Source organism: Salmo salar, chromosome ssa13, assembly GCF_905237065.1.
Source record: "Salmo salar chromosome ssa13, Ssal_v3.1, whole genome shotgun sequence".
NCBI lineage: Eukaryota > Metazoa > Chordata > Actinopteri > Salmoniformes > Salmonidae > Salmo > Salmo salar.
The window spans coordinates 1,808,401-1,834,802 of record NC_059454.1 but is presented as its reverse complement, the minus strand read 5'-3'; the positions used below and the strand labels follow the sequence as shown (position 1 = coordinate 1,834,802).

The window sequence follows — 26,402 nt, the reverse complement described above, 5'->3', positions numbered from 1 at the left end:
ACCTTTAAGATGAGAGGAGAAATACTGTATTAACCACACCTTTAAGATGAGCAATACTGTATTAACCACACCTTTAAGATGATATATACTGTATTAACCACACCTTTAAGATGATATATACTGTATTAACCACACCTTTAAGATGAGAGGAGATAAACGGTATTAACCACACCTTTTTGAGGAGATATACTGTATTAACCACACCGTTACGATGAGATATACTGTATTAATCACACCTTTAAGAGGAGAGGAGATATACTGTATTAACCGCACCTTTAAGATGATATATAATGTGTTAACAACACCTTTAAGATGAGAGGAGATATACTGAATTAACCACACCTTTAAGATGAGAGGAGAAATACTGTACTAACCACACCTTTAAGACGATAAATACTGTATTAACCACACCTTTAAGATGAGATATACTGTATTAACCACACCTTTAAGATGAGATATACTGTATTAACCACACCTTTAAGATGAGATATATTGTATTAACCACACCTTTAAGAGGATATATACTATATTAACCACACCTTTAAGATGAGATGAGATATACTGTATTAACCACACCTTTAAGATGAGATATACTGTATTAACCACACCTTTAAGAGGAGATATACTATATTAACCACACCTTTAAGATGAGATATACTATATTAACCACACCTTTAAGATGAGAGGAGAAATACTGTATTAACCACACCTTTAAGATGATATATACTGTATTAACCACACCTTTAAGATGAGATATACTGTATTAACCACACCTTTAAGAAGAGATATACTGTATTAACCACACCTTTAAGAGGATATATACTGTATTAACCACACCCTTAAGAGGATATATACTGAATTAACCACACCTTTAAGATGAGATGAGATATACTGTATTAACCACACCTTTAAGATGAGAGGAGAAATACTGTATTAACCACACCTTTAAGATGAGCAATACTGTATTAACCACACCGTTAAGATGATATATACTGTATTAACCACACCTTTAAGATGAGATATACTACATTAACCACACCTTTAAGATGAGATGAGATATACTGTATTAACCACACCTTTAAGATGAGATATACTGTATTAACCACACCTTTAAGAGGAGATATACTATATTAACCACACCTTTAAGATGAGATATACTATATTAACCACACCTTTAAGATGAGAGGAGAAATACTGTATTAACTACACCTTTAAGATGAGCAATACTGTATTAACCACACCTTTAAGATGATATATACTGTATTAACCACACCTTTAAGATGAGATATACTGTATTAACCACACCTTTAAGATGAGAGGAGATAAACTGTATTAACCACACCTTTTTGGTGAGATATACTGTATTAACCTCACCTTTACGATGAGATATACTGTATTAATCACACCTTTAAGAGGAGAGGAGATATACTGTATTAACCACACCTTTAAGATGATATATACTGTGTTAACAACACCTTTAAGATGAGAGGAGATATACTGAATTAACCACACCTTTAAGATGAGAGGAGAAATACTGTACTAACCACACCTTTAAGATGAGATATACTGTATTAACCACACCTTTAAGAGGAGATATACTGTATTAACAACAACTTTAAGATGAGAAATAATATATTAACCACACCTTTAAGATGAGAAATACTGTATTAACCACACCTTTAAGATGAGATATACTGTATTAACCACACCTTTAAGATGAGATATACTGTATTAACCACACCTTTAAGATGAGATATATTGTATTAACCACACCTTTAAGAGGATATATACTGTATTAACCACACCCTTAAGAGGATATATACTGAATTAACCACACCTTTAAGATGAGATGAGATATACTGTATTAACCACAACTTTAAGATGAGAGGAGATATACTGTATTAACCACACCTTTAAGATGAGATGAGATATACTGTATTAACCACACCTTTAAAATGAGATGAGATATACTGTCTTAACCACACCTTTAAGATGAGATGAGATATACTGTATTAACCACACCTTTAAGAGGAGATATACTATATTAACCACACCTTTAAGATGAGATATACTATATTAACCACACCTTTAAGATGAGAGGAGAAATACTGTATTAACCACACCTTTAAGATGAGATATACTGTATTAACCACACCTTTAAAATAAGAAATACTGTATTAACCACACCTTCAAGATGATATATACTGTATTAACCACACCTTTAAGATGAGAGGAGATATACTGTATTAACCACACCTTTAAAATGAGATGAGATATACTGTATTAACCACACCTTTAAGAGGAGAGGAGATATACTGTATTAACCACACCTTTAAGAAGAGATATACTGTATTAACCACACCTTTAAGAGGAGATATACTGTATTAACCACACCTTTAAGATGAGATGAGATATACTGTATTAACCACACCTTTAAGATGAGAGGAGATATACTGTATTAACCACACCTTTAAGATGAGATATACTGTATTAACCACACCTTTAAGATGAGATGAGATATACTGTATTAACCACACCTTTAAGAGGAGATATACTATATTAACCACACCTTTAAGATGAGATGAGAAATACTGTCTTAACCACACCTTTAAGATGAGAGGAGAAATACTGTATTAACCACACCTTTAAGATGAGCAATACTGTATTAACCACACCTTTAAGATGATATATACTGTATTAACCACACCTTTAAGATGAGATATACTGTATTAACCACACCTTTAAGAAGAGATATACTGTATTAACCACACCTTTAAGAGGATATATACTGTATTAACCACACCCTTAAGAGGATATATACTGAATTAACCACACCTTTAAGATGAGATGAGATATATTGTATTAACCACACCTTTAAGATGAGAGGAGATATACTGTATTAACCACACCTTTAAGATGAGATGAGATATACTGTATTAACCACACCTTTAAGAGGAGAGGAGATATACTGTATTAACCACACCTTTAAGATGAGATATACTATATTAACCACACCTTTAAGATGAGAGTAGAAATACTGTATTAACCACACCTTTAAGATGAGATATACTGTATTAACCACACCTTTAAAATAAGAAATACTGTATTAACCACACCTTCAAGATGATATATACTGTATTAACCACACCTTTAAGATGAGAGGAGATATACTGTATTAACCACACCTTTAAAATGAGATGAGATATACTGTATTAACCACACCTTTAAGAGGAGAGGAGATATACTGTATTAACCACACCTTTAAGAAGAGATATACTGTATTAACCACACCTTTAAGAGGAGATATACTGTATTAACCACACCTTTAAGATGAGATGAGATATACTGTATTAACCACACCTTTAAGATGAGAGGAGATATACTGTATTAACCACACCTTTAAGATGAGATATACTGTATTAACCACACCTTTAAGATGATATATACTGTATTAACCACACCTTTAAGATGAGATATACTGTATTAACCACACCTTTAAGAAGAGATATACTGTATTAACCACACCTTTAAGAGGATATATACTGTATTAACCACACCCTTAAGAGGATATATACTGAATTAACCACACCTTTAAGATGAGATGAGATATATTGTATTAACCACACCTTTAAGATGAGAGGAGATATACTGTATTAACCACACCTTTAAGATGAGATGAGATATACTGTATTAACCACACCTTTAAGAGGAGAGGAGATATACTGTATTAACCACACCTTTAAGAGGAGATATACTGTATTAACCACACCTTTAAGATGAGATGAGATATACTGTATTAACCACACCTTTAAGATGAGAAATACTGTATTAACCACACCTTTAAAATGAGATGAGATATACTATATTAACCACACCTTTTAGATGAGAGGAGATATACTGTATTAACCACACCTTTAAGATGAGAGGAGATATACTGTATTAATCACACCTTTAAGATGAGATATACTGTATTAACCACACCTTTAAGATGAGATGAGATATACTGTATTAACCACACCTTTAAGAGGAGATATACTATATTTACCACACCTTTAAGATGAGATGAGATTTACTGTCTTAACCACACCTTTAAGATGAGAGGAGAAATACTGTATTAACCACACCTTTAAGATGAGCAATACTGTATTAACCACACCTTTAAGATGATATATACTGTATTAACCACACCTTTAAGATGAGATATACTGTATTAACCACACCTTTAAGAAGAGATATACTATATTAACCACACCTTTAAGAGGATATATACTATATTAACCACACCTTTAAGATGAGATGAGATATACTGTATTAACCACACCTTTAAGATGAGATATAATGTATTAACCACACCTTTAAGAGGAGATATACTATATTAACCACACCTTTAAGATGAGATATACTATATTAACCACACCTTTAAGATGAGAGGAGAAATACTGTATTAACCACACCTTTAAGATGAGCAATACTGTATTAACCACACCTTTAAGATGATATATAGTGTATTAACCACACCTTTAAGATGATATATACTGTATTAACCACACCTTTAAGAGGAGATATAGTATATTAACCACACCTTTAAGATGAGATATACTATATTAACCACACCTTTAAGATGAGAGGAGAAATACTGTATTAACTACACCTTTAAGATGAGCAATACTGTATTAACCACACCTTTAAGATGATATATACTGTATTAACCACACCTTTAAGATGAGATATACTGTATTAACCACACCTTTAAGATGAGAGGAGATAAACTGTATTAACCACACCTTTTTGATGAGATATACTGTATTAACCTCACCTTTACGATGAGATATACTGTATTAATCACACCTTTAAGAGGAGAGGAGATATACTGTATTAACCACACCTTTAAGATGATATATACTGTGTTAACAACACCTTTAAGATGAGAGGAGATATACTGAATTAACCACACCTTTAAGATGAGAGGAGAAATACTGTACTAACCACACCTTTAAGATGAGATATACTGTATTAACCACACCTTTAAGAGGAGATATACTGTATTAACAACAACTTTAAGATGAGAAATAATATATTAACCACACCTTTAAGATGAGAAATACTGTATTAACCACACCTTTAAGATGAGATATACTGTATTAACCACACCTTTAAGATGAGATATACTGTATTAACCACACCTTTAAGATGAGATATATTGTATTAACCACACCTTTAAGAAGATATATACTGTATTAACCATACCCTTAAGAGGATATATACTGAATTAACCACACCTTTAAGATGAGATGAGATATACTGTATTAACCACAACTTTAAGATGAGAGGAGATATACTGTATTAACCACACCTTTAAGATGAGATGAGATATACTGTATTAACCACACCTTTAAGATGAGATGAGATATACTGTCTTAACCACACCTTTAAGATGAGATGAGATATACTGTATTAACCACACCTTTAAGAGGAGATATACTATATTAACCACACCTTTAAGATGAGATGAGATATACTGTCTTAACCACACCTTTAAGATGAGAGGAGAAATACTGTATTAACCACACCTTTAAGTTGAGCAATACTGTATTAACCACACCTTTAAGATGATATATACTGTATTAACCACACCTTTAAGATGAGATATACTGTATTAACCACACCTTTAAGAAGAGATATACTGTATTAACCACACCTTTAAGAGGATATATACTGTATTAACCACACCCTTAAGAGGATATATACTGAATTAACCACACCTTTAAGATGAGATGAGATATACTTTATTAACCACACCTTTAAGATGAGAGGAGATATACTGTATTAACCACACCTTTAAGAGGAGAGGAGATATACTGTATTAACCACACCTTTAAGAAGAGATATACTGTATTAACCACACCTTTAAGAGGAGATATACGGTATTAACCACACCTTTAAGATGAGATGAGATATACTGTATTAACCACACCTTTAAGATGAGAAATACTGTATTAACCACACCTTTAAAATGAGATGAGATATACTATATTAACCACACCTTTTAGATGAGAGGAGATATACTGTATTAACCACACCTTTAAGATGAGAGGAGATATACTGTATTAACCACACCTTTAAGATGAGCAATACTGTATTAACCACACCGTTAAGAGGAGATATACTATATTAACCACCCCTTTAAGATGAGATATACTATATTAACCACACCTTTAAGATGAGAAGAGAAATACTGTATTAACCACACCTTTAAGATGAGCAATACTGTATTAACCACACCTTTAAGATGATATATACTGTATTAACCACACCTTTAAGATGAGATATACTATATTAACCACACCTTTAAGATGAGATGAGAAATACTGTATTAACTACACCTTTAAGATGAGCAATACTGTATTAACCACACCTTTAAGATGATATATACTGTATTAACCACACCTTTAAGATGAGATATACTGTATTAACCACACCTTTTTGATGAGATATACTGTATTAACCTCACCTTTACGATGAGATATACTGTATTAATCACACCTTTAAGAGGAGAGGAGATATACTGTATTAACCACACCTTTAAGATGATATATACTGTGTTAACAACACCTTTAAGTTGAGAGGAGATATACTGAATTAACCACACCTTTAAGATGAGAGGAGAAATACTGTACTAACCACACCTTTAAGATGAGATATACTGTATTAACCACACCTTTAAGAGGAGATATACTGTATTAACAACAACTTTAAGATGAGAAATAATATATTAACCACACCTTTAAGATGAGAAATACTGTATTAACCACACCTTTAAGATGAGATATACTGTATTAACCACACCTTTAAGAAGAGATATACTGTATTAACCACACCTTTAAGAGAAGATATACTGTATTAACCACACCTTTAAGATGAGATGAGATATACTGTATTAACCACACCTTTAAGATGAGAAATACTGTATTAACCACACCTTTAAAATGAGATGAGATATACTATATTAACCACACCTTTTAGATGAGAGGAGATATACTGTATTAACCACACCTTTAAGATGAGATGAGATATACTGTATTAACCACACCTTTAAGAGGAGATATACTATATTAACCACACCTTTAAGATGAGATGAGATATACTGTCTTAACCACACCTTTAAGATGAGAGGAGAAATACTGTATTAACCACACCTTTAAGATGAGCAATACTGTATTAACCACACCTTTAAGATGATATATACTGTATTAACCACACCTTTAAGATGAGGTATACTGTATTAACCACACCTTTAAGAAGAGATATACTGTATTAACCACACCTTTAAGAGGATATATACTGTATTAACCACACCCTTAAGAGGATATATACTGAATTAACCACACCTTTAAGATGAGATGAGATATACTGTATTAACCAAACCTTTAAGAGGATATATACTGTATTAACCACACCCTTAAGAGGATATATACTGAATTAACCACACCTTTAAGATGAGATGAGATATACTGTATTAACCACACCTTTAAGATGAGATGAGATATACTGTATTAACCACACCTTTAAGATGAGATGAGATATACTGTATTAACCACACCTTTAAGATGAGATGAGATATATTGTCTTAACCACACCTTTAAGATGAGATGATATATACTGTATTAACCACACCTTTAAGAGGAGATATACTATATTAACCACACCTTTAAGATGAGATATACTATATTAACCACACCTTTAAGATGAGAGGAGAAATACTGTATTAACCACACCTTTAAGATGAGATATACTGTATTAACCACACCTTTAAAATAAGAAATATTGTATTAACCACACCTTCAAGATGATATATTCTGTATTAACCACACCTTTAAGATGAGAGGAGATATACTGTATTAACCACACCTTTAAGATGAGATGAGATATACTGTATTAACCACACCTTTAATAGGAGAGGAGATATACTGTATTAACCACACCTTTAAGAAGAGATATACTGTATTAACCACACATTTAAGAGGAGATATACTGTATTAACCACACCTTTAAGATGAGATGAGATATACTGTATTAACCACACCTTTAAGATGAAAAATACTGTATTAACCACACCTTTAAAATGAGATGAGTTATACTATATTAACCACACCTTTTAGATGAGAGGAGATATACTGTATTAACCACACCTTTAAGATGAGAGGAGATATACTGTATTAACCACACCTTTAAGATGAGATATACTGTATTAACCACACCTTTAAGATGAGATGAGATATACTGTATTAACCACACCTTTAAGAGGAGATATACTATATTAACCACACCTTTAAGATGAGATGAGATATACTGTCTTAACCACACCTTTAAGATGAGATATCCTGTATTAACCACACCTTTAAGATGAGATGAGATATACTGTATTAACCACACCTTTAAGATGAGATATACTATATTAACCACACCTTTAAGATGAGAGGAGAAATACTGTATTAACCACACCTTTAAGATGTGATATACTGTATTAACCACACCTTTAAGATGAGATGAGATATACTGTATTAACCACATCTTTAAGATGAGAAATACTGTATTAACCACACCTTTAAAATGAGATGAGATATACTATATTAACCACACCTTTTAGATGAGAGGAGATATACTGTATTAACCACACCTTTAAGATGAGATGAGATATACTGTATTAACCACACCTTTAAGAGGAGATATACTATATTAACCACACCTTTAAGATGAGATGAGATATACTGTCTTAACCACACCTTTAAGATGAGAGGAGAAATACTGTATTAACCACACCTTTAAGAGGAGATGAGATATACTGTATTAACCACACCTTTAAGAGGAGATATACTATATTAACCACACCTTTAAGATGAGATGAGATATACTGTCTTAACCACACCTTTAAGATGAGATATACTGTATTAACCACACCTTTAAGATGAGATGAGATATACTGTATTAACCACACCTTTAGAAGGAGATTTACTATATTAACCACACCTTTAAGATGAGATATACTATATTAACCACACCTTTAAGATGAGAGGAGAAATACTGTATTAACCACACCTATAAGATGAGATATACTGTATTAACCACACCTTTAAGATGAGATATACTGTTTTAACCACACCTTTAAGAGGAGATATACTATATTAACCACACCTTTAAGATGAGATATACTGTATTAACCACAACTTTAAGATGAGAGGAGAAATACTGTATTAACCACAACTTTAAGAAGAGCAATACTGTATTAACCACACCTTTAAGATAATATATACTGTATTAACCACACCTTTAAGATGAGATATACTGTATTAACCACACCTTTAAGATGAGAGGAGATAAACTGTATTAACCACACCTTTTTGATGAGATATACTGTATTAACCACACCTTTACGATGAGATATACTGTATTAACCACACCTTTAAGAGGAGATATACTATATTAACCACACCTTTAAGATGAGATGAGATATACTGTATTAACCACACCTTTAAGATGAGATATACTGTATTAACCACACCTTTAAGATGAGATATACTATATTAACCACACCTTTAAGATGAGAGGAGAAATACTGTATTAACCACACCTTTAAGATGAGCAATACTGTATTAACCACACCTTTAAGATGAGATATACTGTATTAACCACACCTTTAAGATGAGATATACTGTATTAACCACACCTTTAAGAAGATATATACTGTATTAACCACACCTTTAAGAGGATATATACTGTATTAACCACACCCTTAAGAGGATATATACTGAATTAACCACACCTTTAAGATGAGATGAGATATACTGTATTAACCACACCTTTAAGATGAGAGGAGATATACTGTATTAACCACACCTTTAAGATGAGATGAGATATACTGTATTAACCACACCTTTAAGATGAGATGAGATATACTGTCTTAACCACACCTTTAAGATGAGATGAGATATATTGTATTAACCACACATTTAAGAGGAGATATACTATATTAACCACACCTTTAAGATGAGATATACTATATTAACCACACCTTTAAGATGAGAGGAGAAATACTGTATTAACCACACCTTTAAGATGAGATATACTGTATTAACGACACCTTTAAAATAAGAAATACTGTATTAACCACACCTTTAAGATGAGAGGAGATATACTGTATTAACCACACCTTTAAGATGAGATATACTGTATTAACCACACCTTTAAGATGAGATGAGATATACTGTATTAACCACACCTTTAAGATGAGATATACTGTATTAACCACACCTTTAAGATGAGAAATACTGTATTAACCACACCTTTAAAATGAGATGAGATATACTATATTAACCACACCTTTTAGATGAGAGGAGATATACTGTATTAACCACACCTTTAAGATGAGATATACTGTATTAACGACACCTTTAAAATAAGAAATATTGTATTAACCACACCTTCAAGATGATATATACTGTATTAACCACACCTTTAAGATGAGAGGAGATATACTGTATTAACCACACCTTTAAGATCAGATGAGATATACTGTATTAACCACACCTTTAAGAGGAGAGGAGATATACTGTATTAACCACACCTTTAAGAAGAGATATACTGTATTATCCACACCTTTAAGAGGAGATATACTGTATTAACCACACCTTTAAGATGAGATGAGATATACTGTATTAACCACACCTTTAAGATGAGAAATACTGTATTAACCACACCTTTAAAATGAGATGAGATATACTATATTAACCACACCTTTTAGATGAGAGGAGATATACTGTATTAACCACACCTTTAAGATGAGAGGAGATATACTGTATTAACCACACCTTTAAGATGAGATATACTGTATTAACCACACCTTTAAGATGAGATGAGATATACTGTATTAACCACACCTTTAAGATGAGATATACTGTATTAACCACACCTTTAAGATGAGAAATACTGTATTAACCACACCTTTAAAATGAGATGAGATATACTATATTAAACACACCTTTTAGATGAGAGGAGATATACTGTATTAACCACACCTTTAAGATGAGAGGATATATACTGAATTAACCACACCTTTAAGATGAGATATACTGTATTAACCACACCTTTAAGAGGAGATATACTCTATTAACCACACCTTTAAGATGATAAATACTGTATTAATTACACCTTTAAGATGAGATATACTGTATTAACCACACCTTCACGATGAGAGGAGATATACCGTTTTAATGACACCTTAAGATGAGTTATACTGTATTAACAACACCTTTAAGAGGAGATATACTGTATTAACCACAACTTTAAGAGGAGATATACTGTATTAACCACAACTTTAAGAAGAGATATACTGTATTAACCACACCTTTAAGATGATAAATACTGTATTAATTACACCTTTAAGATGAGATATACTGTATTAACCACACCTTTAAGAGGAGATATACTGTATTAACCACACCTTTAAGATGAGATATACTGTATTAACCACACCTTTAAGATGAGATATACTGTATTAACCACACCTTTAAGATGAGAGGAGATATACTGTATTAACCACACCTTTAAGATGAGCAATACTGTATTAACCACACCTTTAAGATGAGATATACTGTATTAACCACACCTTTAAGATGAGAGGAGAAATACTGTATTAACCACACCTTTAAGATGAGCAATACTGTATTAACCACACCTTTAAGATGAGATATACTGTATTAACCACACCTTTAAGATGAGATATACTGTATTAACCACACCTTTAAGAAGATATATACTGTATTAACCACACCTTTAAGAGGATATATACTGTATTAACCACACCCTTAAGAGGATATATACTGAATTAACCACACCTTTAAGATGAGATGAGATATACTGTATTAACCACACCTTTAAGATGAGAGGAGATATACTGTATTAACCACACCTTTAAGATGAGATGAGATATACTGTATTAACCACACCTTTAAGATGAGATGAGATATACTGTCTTAACCACACCTTTAAGATGAGATGAGATATACTGTATTAATCACACCTTTAAGAGGAGATATACTATATTAACCACACCTTTAAGATGAGATATACTATATTAACCACACCTTTAAGATGAGAGGACAAATACTGTATTAACCACACCTTTAAGATGAGATATACTGTATTAACCACACCTTTAAAATAAGAAATACTGTATTAACCACACCTTCAAGATGATATATACTGTATTAACCACACCTTTAAGATGAGAGGAGATATACTGTATTAACCACACCATTAAGATGAGATGAGATATACTGTATTAACCACACCTTTAAGAGGAGAGGAGATATACTGTATTAACCACACCTTTAAGAAGAGATATACTGTATTAACCACACCTTTAAGAGGAGATATACTGTATTAACCACACCTTTAAGATGAGATTAGATATACTGTATTAGCCACACCTTTAAGATGAGAAATACTGTATTAACCACACTTTTAAAATGAGATGAGATATACTATATTAACCACACCTTTTAGATGAGAGGAGATATACTGTATTAACCACACCTTTAAGATGAGAGGAGATATACTGTATTAACCACACCTTTAAGATGAGATATACTGTATTAACCACACCTTTAAGATGAGAGGATATATACTGAATTAACCACACCTTTAAGATGAGAAATACTGTATTAACCACACCTTTAAGAGGAGATATACTGTATTAACCACACTTTTAAGATGAGATATACTGTATTAACCACACCTTTAAGATGAGAGGATATATACTGAATTAACCACACCTTTAAGATGAGATATACTGTATTAACCACACCTTTAAGAGGAGATATACTGTATTAACCACACCTTTAAGATGATAAATACTGTATTAATTACACCTTTAAGATGAGATATACTGTATTAACCACACCTTTAAGATGAGAGGAGATATACCGTTGTAATGACACCTTAAGATTAGATATACTGTATTAACAACACCTTTAAGAGGAGATATACTGTATTAACCACAACTTTAAGAGGAGATATACTGTATTAACCACAACTTTAAGAAGAGATATACTGTATTAACCACACCTTTAAGATGATAAATACTGTATTAATTACACCTTTAAGATGAGATATACTGTATTAACCACACCTTTAAGAGGAGATATACTGTATTAACCACACCTTTAAGATGAGATATACTGTATTAACCACACCTTTAAGATGAGATATACTGTATTAACCACACCTTTAAGATGAGAGGAGATATACTGTATTAACCACACCTTTAAGATGAGCAATACTGTATTAACCACACCTTTAAGATGATATATACTGTATTAACCACACCTTTAAGATGAGATATACTATATCAACCACACCTTTAAGATGAGAGGAGAAATACTGTATTAACCACACCTTTAAGATGAGCAATACTGTATTAACCACACCTTTAAGATGAGATATACTGTATTAACCACACCTTTAAGATGAGATATACTGTATTAACCACACCTTTAAGAAGAAATATACTGTATTAACCACACCTTTAAGAGGATATATACTGTATTAACCACACCCTTAAGAGGATATATACTGAATTAACCACACCTTTAAGATGAGATGAGATATACTGTATTAACCACACCTTTAAGATGAGAGGAGATATACTGTATTAACCACACCTTTAAGATGAGATGAGATATACTGTATTAACCACACCTTTAAGATGAGATGAGATATACTGTCTTAACCACACCTTTAAGATGAGATGAGATATACTGTATTAATCACACCTTTAAGAGGAGATATACTATATTAACCACACCTTTAAGATGAGATATACTATATTAACCACACCTTTAAGATGAGAGGACAAATACTGTATTAACCACACCTTTAAGATGAGATATACTGTATTAACCACACCTTTAAAATAAGAAATACTGTATTAACCACACCTTCAAGATGATATATACTGTATTAACCACACCTTTAAGATGAGAGGAGATATACTGTATTAACCACACCATTAAGATGAGATGAGATATACTGTATTAACCACACCTTTAAGAGGAGAGGAGATATACTGTATTAACCACACCTTTAAGAAGAGATATACTGTATTAACCACACCTTTAAGAGGAGATATACTGTATTAACCACACCTTTAAGATGAGATTAGATATACTGTATTAGCCACACCTTTAAGATGAGAAATACTGTATTAACCACACTTTTAAAATGAGATGAGATATACTATATTAACCACACCTTTTAGATGAGAGGAGATATACTGTATTAACCACACCTTTAAGATGAGAGGAGATATACTGTATTAACCACACCTTTAAGATGAGATATACTGTATTAACCACACCTTTAAGATGAGAGGATATATACTGAATTAACCACACCTTTAAGATGAGAAATACTGTATTAACCACACCTTTAAGAGGAGATATACTGTATTAACCACACTTTTAAGATGAGATATACTGTATTAACCACACCTTTAAGATGAGAGGATATATACTGAATTAACCACACCTTTAAGATGAGATATACTGTATTAACCACACCTTTAAGAGGAGATATACTGTATTAACCACACCTTTAAGATGATAAATACTGTATTAATTACACCTTTAAGATGAGATATACTGTATTAACCACACCTTTAAGATGAGAGGAGATATACCGTTGTAATGACACCTTAAGATTAGATATACTGTATTAACAACACCTTTAAGAGGAGATATACTGTATTAACCACAACTTTAAGAGGAGATATACTGTATTAACCACAACTTTAAGAAGAGATATACTGTATTAACCACACCTTTAAGATGATAAATACTGTATTAATTACACCTTTAAGATGAGATATACTGTATTAACCACACCTTTAAGAGGAGATATACTGTATTAACCACACCTTTAAGATGAGATATACTGTATTAACCACACCTTTAAGATGAGATATACTGTATTAACCACACCTTTAAGATGAGAGGAGATATACTGTATTAACCACACCTTTAAGATGAGATATACTGTCTTAACCACACCTTTAAGATGAGAAATACTGTATTAACCACACCTTTAAGATAAGATGAGATATACTGTATTAACCACACCTTTAAGAGCAGATATACTGTATTAACCACACCTTTAAGATGAGAGGAGATATACGGTATTAACCACACCTTTAAGAGGAGATATACTGTATTAACCACACTTTTAAGATGAGATATACTGTATTAACCACGCCTTTAAGATAATATATACTGTATTAACCACACCTTTAAGATGAGATATACTGTATTAACCACGCCTTTAAGATAAGATATACTGTATTAACCACACCTTTAAGATTAAATATACTGTATTAACCACACCTTTAAGATGAGATATACTGTATTAACCACACCTTTAAGATGAGAGGAGATATACTGTATTAACCAAACCTTTAAATAAGATGAAATATACTGTATTAACCACACCTTTAAGATGAGATGAGATATACTGTATTAACCACACCTTTAAGAGGAGAGGAGATATACTGTATTAACCACACCTTTAAGATGACATATACTGTATTAACCACACCTTTAAGATGAGATATACTGTATTAACCACACCTTTAAGATGAGAGGAGATATACTGTATTAACCAAACCTTTAAATAAGATGAAATATACTGTATTAAACACACCTTTAAGATGAGATGAGATATACTGTATTAACCACACCTTTAAGGTAGTATATTGTAGCAGGCTCAAGGGTGTGAGGTTTCCACGTCACCAAGTTCAATAACAAAACATGCACTAGTAGCACAACTAGAATGCAAATTGGGAGTTTATTAGGGAATCTGGTACACTGGGGAAGAGGGGGGAATTCACCAGTTACTTCACAGTCCACAAGCCGTTCTCGTTGTCTGTTCCATTCTCCAGGGGTAGTCCTAAATCTCTGGTCCTCAGCAAATTTGGTTCGGTACACAAGGGGGGTAATCCGACAGTGCAGGTCACAACGGGTAATCTCACAGATATTGTTCTCTCTTCTCCCACTCTTCATAACGATGGACTCTCTATCGATACTCTACCCCTTTGTGAAGGCTGCTTCCTCCTTTATCCCCAAGCACTCCCTGGCTTAAAGACCCACAACCTCGCCTCGTTGGGGCAGGAAGTTCATATAAGGCTCGGGGGTGGAGCCAGCGGGCTGCAATGTATCGCTCCTCAATAACCAATTCCCTCACCTCTTCCAGACATCTCCCACAATATACTGTATTAACCACACCTTAAAGATAAGCTATACTGTATTAACCACACCTTAAATATAAGATACACTGTATTAACCACACCTTTAAGATGAGATATACTGTATTAACCACACCTTTAATGATCAAATCAAACCAAACTGTATTTGTTTCATGCGCCGAATAGAACAGGTGACAGAACATTTTTAATGAAATCAAATCACATTTTATTTGTCACATGTGCCGAATACAACATGTGTAGACCTTACAGTGAAATGCTTAATTACAAGCCCTTAACCAACAATGCAGTTTTAAGACATTTAAAAAATAAAAATAAAATAAAAGTAAGAAATAATTAAAGTGTAGCAGTAAAACAACAACTGCGAGGCTATATATACAGTGGTTCCTCCTTTAAAAGTTTTGAGCTTACGCCGCATAGCTTAGATGTAATTTGTGGTTTAGTACGGTACCCTGCGTCATTCTAACATAGGTGTTGCTTTGTCCAGGTGGGTAAGGGCAGTGTGGAGTGCAATAGAGATTGCATCATCTGTGGATCTGTTGGGTCGCTATGCAAATTGGAGTGGGTCTAGGGGTTTCTGGGAAAATGGTGTTGATGTGAGCTATGACCAGCCGTTCAAAGCACTTCATGGCTACAGACGTGAGTGCTATGGGTCGGTAGTCATTTAGGCAGGTTACCTTAGTGTTCTTGGGCACAGGGACTATGGTGGTCTGCTTGAAACATGTTGGTTTTACGGACTCGGACAGGGAGAGGTTGAAAATGTCAGTGAAGACATTAGCCAGTTGTTCAGCGCATGCTCGCAATACACGTCCTGGTAATCCATCTTGCCCTGCGGCCTTGTGAATGTTAATTCAGCATCTGATCCCGTTAGCGGGATCAAAATCCAGCGAAAAATCATATCGCCAATTAGCATTAAAAAAATATCATAATTTAAAAAAAAAAAAAATACTTTTTTTTTTTTTTTTTATAGATACACCTCTCCTGAATCGACCCACGTCGTCCGATTTCAAAAAGGTTTTACAGGAAAAGCAAATCATTAGATTATATTAGATCAGTCCATCGTAAAAAGCAGCTTCATAGCCATTTTCCGACCAACCACTTGCATCACATATAATCAATAAACAGCTAAATGCAGCACTAACCTTTTACAAACTTCATCAGATGGCACCCCTAGGACATCATGTTATACAATGCATGCATTCTTTTGTTCAATAAAGGTCATATTTATATATAAAAACAGCATTTTACATCTCTGTCTGACGTTGACTACCTAATTTCCCCTCAAAAGCGTCCCGGTAAACAATGCTACATTTCAATAAATTGCTATACTATAACGATTTTTTAAATGTATATTGTCAATCTAACATTTATAGATGAATATCTCTTGAGAACACCCGTCATACCAGATTTTAAATTAACTTTACTGGGTAATCACACTTTGCGATAAAAGGAGATGCGATACTCAGAAAATGAGCTAATATACAGAGCTCGGCGCCATCTTGGACGCAACAGTATGAACCATCTCATCTTGTATAATATTGTCAATAATCGCCTACCTTTAGTTGTCTTCATCAGAAAGCATCCCAGGTCCACAACAGATGTATTTTCGGTCAAAAAGTCCATACTTCACGTTCCATTAGCCTGATGTTGGTAGCGCGTCCTATGGCTCTCTCCAAGCGCAGCTCTGAAGTTCAGAATAAAAGCAATCCTCGCGCATGTAGGTTCGTTCAAACATGTCAAACGTTGTATAAAATAAATCTTCAGGGCCTCTAACACCAAGAGAGCCAATAAGATTCGAGGGGGATGATGTCATGGCCTTTAAAACCGTTTCCAAAGGTGGGGGCAGACATGGCCGCCGGCGTCATAATGGTGATGGCCCATCCCCTGTGACCAATTTCAAACTCGTGTCATTCACTGAGTTTTGACTCTATAAGGCTCAAACCACTGTGAAAGGACTGGCGACATCTAGTGGAAGCAATAGGAAGTGCTCACTGAACCATGGTTAACGGTGTGATTAATAAGGAAAGATGAGAAGTCAAGTCCACAATTCAGAATTCCACTTCTTGTTTCAATCGGTCTCGGGGTTTTGACTGCCATTTGAGTTCTGTTATACTCACAGACACCATTCAAACAGTTTTAGAAACTTTAGAGTGTTTTCTATCCATATATAATAAGTATATGCATGCCCTATCTTCTGAGTTTGATTAGTAGGCCGTTGAAAATGGGAACGATTTTTTTTCAAAATGCGCTGTGGCGCCCCCTATCCTAGGGTATCCTCAAGAGGTTATTAATTAACCTGTATATTAAAGATCTTGCTCACATTGGCTGCCGAGAGCTGATCACACAGTCATCCGGAACAGCTGATGCTCTCATGCATGTTTCAGTGTTGCTTTCCTTGAAGCGAGAACAGAAGTTATTTAGCTCATCTGGTAGGCTTGTGTCACTGGGCAGCTCACAGCTTTGCTTCCCTTTGTGGTCTGTAATGGTTTGGAAGCCCTGCCACATCCGACGAGCATTGGAGTCGGTGTAATACGATTTGATCTTAGTCCTGTATTGACACTTTGCATGTCCGATGGTTCGGCAGAGGGCATAGCGGGATTTCTTATAAGCGGCAGCTCTACCCTTTAGCTCAGTGCGAATGCTGCCTTTAATCCATGGCTTCTGGTTGGGGTATGTACGTACAGTCACTGTAGGGATGACATCATTGATGCACTTATTGATGAAACCAGTGACTGATGTGGTGTACTCCTTCAGTGCCATCGGAAGAATCCCGGAAATTATTCCAGTCTGAGCAAAACAGTCCTGTAGTTTAGCATCTGCTTCATCTGACCCCTTTTTTATTGACTGAGTCTTTGGTGCTTCCTGCTATAATTGTTGCTTGTAAGCAGGAATCAGGAGGATGGAATTATGGTCAGATTTGCCAAGTGGAGGGCGAGGGAGAGCTTTGTACGCATCTCTGTGTGTGGAGTAAAGGTGGTCTAGAGATTTTTTTCCCTCTGGTTGCACATTTATCATGCTGTTAGAAAATTTGTTAAAACTGATTTAAGTTTCTCTGCATTAACCTGTTAGGGCTAGGGGGCAGCATTTGCACGTCTGGATAAAAAAAATGTACCCGATTTAATCTGGTTACTAATCCTACCCAGTAACTAGAATATGCATATACTTATTATATATGGATAGAAAACACTCTAAAGTTTCTAAAACTGTTTGAATGGTGTCTGTGAGTATAACAGAACTCATTTGGCAGGCAAAACCCTGAGACATTTTCTGACAGGAAGTGGATACCTGATGTGTTGTATTACCTTTAAACCTATCCCATTGAAAAACACAGGGGCTGAGGAATATTTTGGCACTTCCTATTGCTTCCACTAGATGTCACCAGCCTTTACAAAGTGCTTTGAGTCTTCTGGAGGGAGATCTGACCGAACAAGAGCCATGGAACGATGATGGCCCATTAGACACCTGGTGCGCGAGTTCATGTTGGGTACCCTCGTTCCAATACGTTATAAAAGAGTATGCATTCGTCCACCTTGAATATTATTCATGTTCTGGTTAAAAAAGGCCCTAATGATTTATGCTATACAACGTTTGACATGTTTGAACGAACGGAAATATATTTTTTCCCCTCGTTCATGACGAGAACTCCGGCTGGCTTAGATCATGTGCTAACAAGACGGAGATTTTTGGACATAAATGATGAGCTTTTTTGAACAAAACTACATTCGTTATGGACCTGTGATACCTGGAAGTGACATCTGATGAAGAGAATCAAAGGTAATGGATTATTTACATAGTATTTTCGATTTTAGATCTCCCCAACATGACGTCTAGTCTGTATCGCAACGCGTATTTTTCTGGGCGCAATGCTCAGATTATTGCAAAGTGTGATTTCCCAGTAAGGTTATTTTTAAATCTGGCAAGTTGATTGCGTTCAAGAGATGTAAATCTATAATTCTTTAAATGACAATATAATATTTTACCAATGTTTTCTAATTTTAATTATTTAATTTGTGACGCTGACTTGACTGCCGGTTATTGGAGGGAAACGATTTCCTCAACATCAATGCCATAGTAAAACGCTGTTTTTGGATATAAATATGAACTTGATAGAACTAAAAATGCATGCATTGTCTAACATAATGTCCTAGGAGTGTCATCTGATGGAGATTGTAAAAGGTTAGTGCATCATTTTAGCTGGTTTTATGGTTTTGGTTACCCTGTCTTTGAATTGACAAAACATTACACACAACTCTTGTAAATGTACTGTCCTAACATACTCTAAATTTATGCTTTCGCCGTAAAACCTTTTTGAAATCGTAAAACGTGGTTAGATTAAGGAGATGTTTATCTTTCAAAGGGTGTAAAATAGTTGTATGTTTGAAAAATTTGAATTTTGACATTTATTTGGATTCAAATTTGCCGCTCTTGAAATGCACCTGCTGTTGATGGAGTGCACCACGGGTGGCACGCTAGCGTCCCACCTAGCCCATAGAGGTTAAGATAAGAAATACTGTACAAACCACACCTTTAAGATAAGATATACTGTATTAACCACACCTTTAACCTGTTAGGGCTAGGGGGCAGTATTGACACGGCTGGATAAAAAACGTACCCGATTTCATCTGGTTACTACTCCTGCCCAGTAACTAGAATATGCATATAATTATTGGCTTTGGATAGAAAACACTCCAAAGTTGCTAAAACTGTTTGAATGGTGTCTGTGAGTATAACAGAACTCAAATGGCAGGTCAAAACCTGAGAAGATTCTGTACACGAAGTACCCTGTCTGACCATTTCTTGGCCTTCTTTGCCATCTCTATCCATTACAAAGGATCTCTGCTGTTATGTGACACTTCCTACGGCTGCCATAGGCTCTCAGAAGGCGGCAAAAAGCTGAATCGTGGCTTTGCAGGCTCTGGCTGAAAAAAAGTAGCGCGTTTGGGTAGTGGCTGGTTACAGTACTGTGAGACTCAGGCTCGTGCCCGCGTCGACCGAAAGCTTTGTTTTCTTTCCTCTGTTTACCTAAACGGAGATTCCCGGTCTGAATATTATCGCTTTTTTACGAGAAAAATGGCATAAAAATTGCTTTTAAACAGCGCTTGACATGCTTCGAAGTACGGTAATGGAATATTTTGAATTTTTTTGTCACGAATTGCGCCATGCTCGTAACCCTGATTTACTATTTCGGATAGTGTCTGGAACGCACGAACAAAACGCCGCTATTTGGATATAACGATGGATTATTTTGGACCAAACCAACATTTCTTATTGAAGTAGCAGTCCTGGGAGTGCATTCTGACAAGACAACAAAGGTAATCAAACTTTTGTAATAGTAAATCTGTCTTTGGTCATGGCTAAACTTGGTCGGTGTCTAAATGGCTAGCCGTGATGGCTGGGCTATCTACTGAGAATATTGCAAAATGTGCTTTCACCGAAAAGCTATTTTAAAATCGGACACCTCGATTGCACAAAGGAGTTCTGTATCTATAATTCTTAAAATAATTGTTATGTTTTTTGTGAACGTTTGGGAAAAAGCTGAATGACGTAATTCAAAGCCCTGGCTGAAACACACGAGCGCTTTTGCTAAGTGGTCTATCAGAGGACAAAGGGCTTAGGCTCGTGCACTGGCCGCCCCCGTCTTTGTGTTTTTCCATCTATTTGCCGAAACACAGATTCCCGGTCGGAATATTATCGCTTTTTTACGAGAAAAATGGCATAAATATTGATTTTAAACAGCGGTTGACATGCTTCGAAGTACGGTAATGAAATATTTAGAAATCTTTTGTCACGAAATGCGCCATGCGCACGACCCTTATTTACCATTCGGATAGTGTCTAGAACGCACGAACAAAACACCGCTATTTGGATATAACGATGGATTATTTTGGACCAAATCAACATTTGTTATTGAAGTAGAAGTCCTGGGAGTGCATTCTGACTAAGAACAGGAAAGGTAATCAAACTTTTCTAATAGTAAATCTGATATTGGTGAGTGCTAAACTTGGTGGGTGTCTAAATAGCTAGCCCTGTGATGCCGGGCTATCTACTGAGAATATTGTAAAATGCTTTCACCGAAAAACTATTTTAAAATCGGACATATCGAGTGCATAGAGGAGTTCTGTATCTATAATTCTTAAAATAATTGTTATGTTTTTTGTGAACGTTTATCGTGAGTAATTTAGTAAATTCACCGGAGGTTTGCGGGGGGTATGCTAGTTCTGAACGTCACATGCTAATGTAAAAAAGCTAGTTTTTGATATAAATATGAACTTCATTGAACAAAACATGCATGTATTGTATAACATAATGTCCTAGGGTTGTCATCTGATGAAGATCATCAATGGTTAGTGCTGCATTTAGCTGTGGTTTTGTTTTTTGTGACATTATATGCTAGCTTGAAAAATGGGTAGTCTGATTATTTCTGGCTGGGTACTCTGCTGACATAATCCAATGTTTTGCTTTCGCTGTAAAGCCTTTTTGAAATCGGACAGTGTGGTTAGATTAACGAGAGTCTTGTCTTTAAAATGCTGTAAAATAGTCATATGTTTGAAAAATTTAAGTTTTCGGATTTTAGAGGAATTTGTATTTCGCGCCACGCTCATCATTGGATATTGGAGCAGGTGTTCCGCTAGCGGAACATCTAGATGTAAGAGGTTAACCACACCTTGAAGATAAGACATACTGTATTAACCACACCTTTAAGATAAGATAAGAAATACTGTATCAACCACACCTTTAAGATAATATATACTGTATTAACCACACCTTTAAGATAAGAAATACCATATTAACCACTCCTTGAAGATAAGACATACTGTATTAACCACACATTGAACATAAGAGAAGACATACTGTTTTAACTACACCTTTAAGATGAGATATACTGTATTAACCACACCTTTAAGAGAAGACATACTGTATTAACCACACCTTTAAGATGAGATATACTGTATTAACCACACCTTGAAGATAAGAGAAGACATACTGTATTAACTACACCTTTAAGGTGTGGTTTTCATCTACAAGTCTGTGCTAGGTAAAGCCCCGCCTTATCTCAGCTCACTGGTCACCATAGCAACATCCACCCGTAGCACTCGCTCCAGCCGGTATATCTCACGGGTCATCCCCAAAGCCAACACTTCCTTCGGCCACCTTTCCTTCCAGTTCTCTGCTGCCAATGACTGGAACGAATTGCAAAAATCACTGAAGCTGAAGACTTATATCTCCCTCTCTAACTTTAAGCATCAGCTGTCAGAGCAGCTTACTGATCGCTGCAGCTGTACACAGCCAATCTGTAAATAGCCCATCCAACTACCTCATCCCCATATTATTACTTACCCTCTTGCTCTTTTGCACCCCAGTATCTCTACTTGCACATTCATCATCTGCACATCTATCACTCCAGTATTAATGCTAAATTTGAATTATTTTTGCCTCTAGGGCCAATTTATTGCCTACTTCCCTACTCTTCTACATTTGCACACACTGTACAAAGATTTTTCAATTTTTCTTCTGTGTTATTGACTGTACGTTTGTTTATGTGTAACTTTGTGTTGTTGTTTTTGTCGCACTGCGTTGCTTTATCTTGGCCAGGTCGCAGTTGTAAATGAGAACTTGTTCTCAACTGGCCTACCTGGTTAAATAAAGGTGAAATAAAAATAAAATAAATAAAATTAAGATAAGAGAAGACATACTGTGTTAACCACACCTTGAAGATAAGAGGAGATATACTGTATTAGTTTACACAAGATGGAGCACAAACAAAAGTTCATGCTGGATAGCAAACAAACAACAAAAGCCTTTGTGCAAAAAAACCTCAAGTAGTTATCAAGGCAGTCATGCATGGAAAAATTAAAAAGCCTTTATTTTTTTTTACAGCTTAAAAAATGAGCATAAAAAACGTCCTGACTTGTTGTGGCTTCAAAGACCTTTGTGAGGGTGACAGAGAATGGTGGATAGACAGGTTATTCACAACTCTCACAGGAAGTGACTCAATCAATTACCATATGTAATTGATGAACTAAAGAGAAAGCTTGGGAAAAGAAAAAAACGACATTCAAGATACAAAATACGTACAACACACACCTTTCTCTGCAGCTCATTGTCAGGTAGTGGTCTCTCCTCTTCCTTAATAAAACCCTCATCTTCTCTGAACTTCTCCATGGCCTCTTCTCCCAGCTCGTAGAAACGGATCTCCTCAGAGAAGATGTCTATGGGCACGTTGACGGGTCTCCTGATACGCCCGCCTGACTGGTAGTAATACAAGATGGCATCGAAACTGGGGCGGTTCCTGTCAAAGAAATACTCGTTCCTCAGTGGGTCAAAGTACCTGGAGAGAGGGAGGACAGAGAAAGAGAGAGGGGGGATAGAGAAAGAGAGAGGGGGGACAGAGAAAGAGAGAGGGGGATAGAGAAAGAGAGAGGGGGGATAGAGAAAGAGAGAGGGGGGATAGAGAAAGAGAGAGGGGAACAGAGGGAGAGAGGGAGAGAGACATACAAATGAAGTAATACTTTATTGACAAACAGACAGGCAGAGGCAACAAAAGAGACAAAGAAAGAGAGACATAGAGAGAGAGGCACACACATAAATAGACATAAATACATTTATATATTACTACATAATTGATTAATTGTCAGCAGTAAACTCGACACACGTTAAGACAACACAAAACATAGTAAACCGTAACCAGTAACTAGTAGAGTAAATACTAAGTCCTTCCCTACCTTTTAACCTCTTGTTGGGGTTAGAGTTAGGGTTATCATCGATACAGGATAACAACCTATATAAGTGGTATAGTTACCTTATCCTCTTGTTGGGGTTAGAGTTAGGGTTATCATCAATACAGGATAATAACCTATATAAGTGGTATAGTTACCTTATCCTCTTGTTGGGGTTAGAGTTAGGGTTATCATCAATACAGGATAATAACCTATATAAGGGGTATAGTTACCTTATCCTCTTGTTGGGGTTAGAGTTAGGGTTATCATCAATACAGGATAATAACCTATATAAGTGGTATAGTTACCTTATCCTCTTGTTGGGGTTAGAGTTAGGGTTATCATCAATACAGGATAGCAACCTATATAAGTGGTATAGTTACCTCATCCTCTTCTTGGGGTCCCCCAGCAGTGTCTCAGGGAACTGGGAGAGGGTTTTCAGCTGCGTCTCGAAGCGCAGCCCGGAGATGTTGACGACTACGCGCTCGCAGCACTCGTGGTCCGGTTGGTTTTGTTGATAGCGGTCCAGAGAGTGGTGACCTGGTAAAGCTGCCGACTCCTCCAGCATGTTGTCTCCGCCGCACGCCACGACCATCTTCACATCGATGTCTGTCTCCGTGTCGCAGTTCCGCAGGTCGGGATGGTCCCAGTGGGTCTTGGTAATAGAATGAGGTGGGGATTGAAGGAGGCTGAGGTGGTCGTCCATGGACATATTGAGATGGAGATGTGTGCAAGGGCACCAGCTGCACCCCCTCTGCGAGCCCTAGTTAACCTGACACCACCATGGATTCTCATCCTTCTCTCTCTCTCTCTCTCTCTCTCTCTCTCTCTCTCTCTTTGTCTAGTCTTCTCAACCTCCTCCTCTATCTCTCTCTCGCTCTCTCTCTCTCTCTCTCTTTGTCCTCTCTCTCTCTCTCCTGGTCTTCTCTTTCTGTTTCTCTCTCTCTCTCTCTTTCCCTATTTCTGTCTGGTCTTCTCACTCCCTCTGACTCTCTCCAAATGGTGTCCCCGCCCACGACCTGAGAGCTTGGGTTTATAAACACGAGCGGTACACTGAGCTGGGGTTTATAAACACAAAGGTTACCCTGAGCTGGGGTTTATAAACACAAAGGTTACCCTGAGCTCGGGTTTATAAACATGAAGGTTACCCTGAGCTGGGGTTTATAAACACAAACTTTACCCTCGGCCCTGCCTGGCACTTCTCTCTCTCTCTCTCATTCTTCCTATCAGACATAAACTCAGAGTCTCAGACAACAACATTCTTTGGGCATGCACACAACACAAACAATTCAGCTGAATGGAGCGTTGCATGAAACCCTTGGGTACACGTTTGGGTTGTCACCCAAGCACTACAAAGCTGATTCAAATAAGGAACT

The 26,402-nt window shown here is 35.6% G+C and overlaps 1 protein-coding gene across 1 annotated transcript in view; it reads right to left on the bottom strand.

Annotated features, from left to right (window-relative positions):
• Nucleotides 1-25,870, bottom strand: part of LOC106594880 (potassium voltage-gated channel subfamily A member 1) — a 71,592-nt gene extending 45,722 nt beyond the window's left edge. The window contains exons 1-2 of the mRNA XM_045692798.1: nt 25,410-25,870; nt 24,395-24,638 (exon numbers count right to left, since the gene is read on the bottom strand). Of these exons, the coding sequence (XP_045548754.1) occupies nt 24,395-24,638; nt 25,410-25,738 (573 nt within the window). The 5' untranslated portion in view covers nt 25,739-25,870. The remainder of the gene's footprint in view (nt 1-24,394; nt 24,639-25,409) is intronic.
• Between the last annotated feature and the right edge of the window lie 532 nt (nt 25,871-26,402).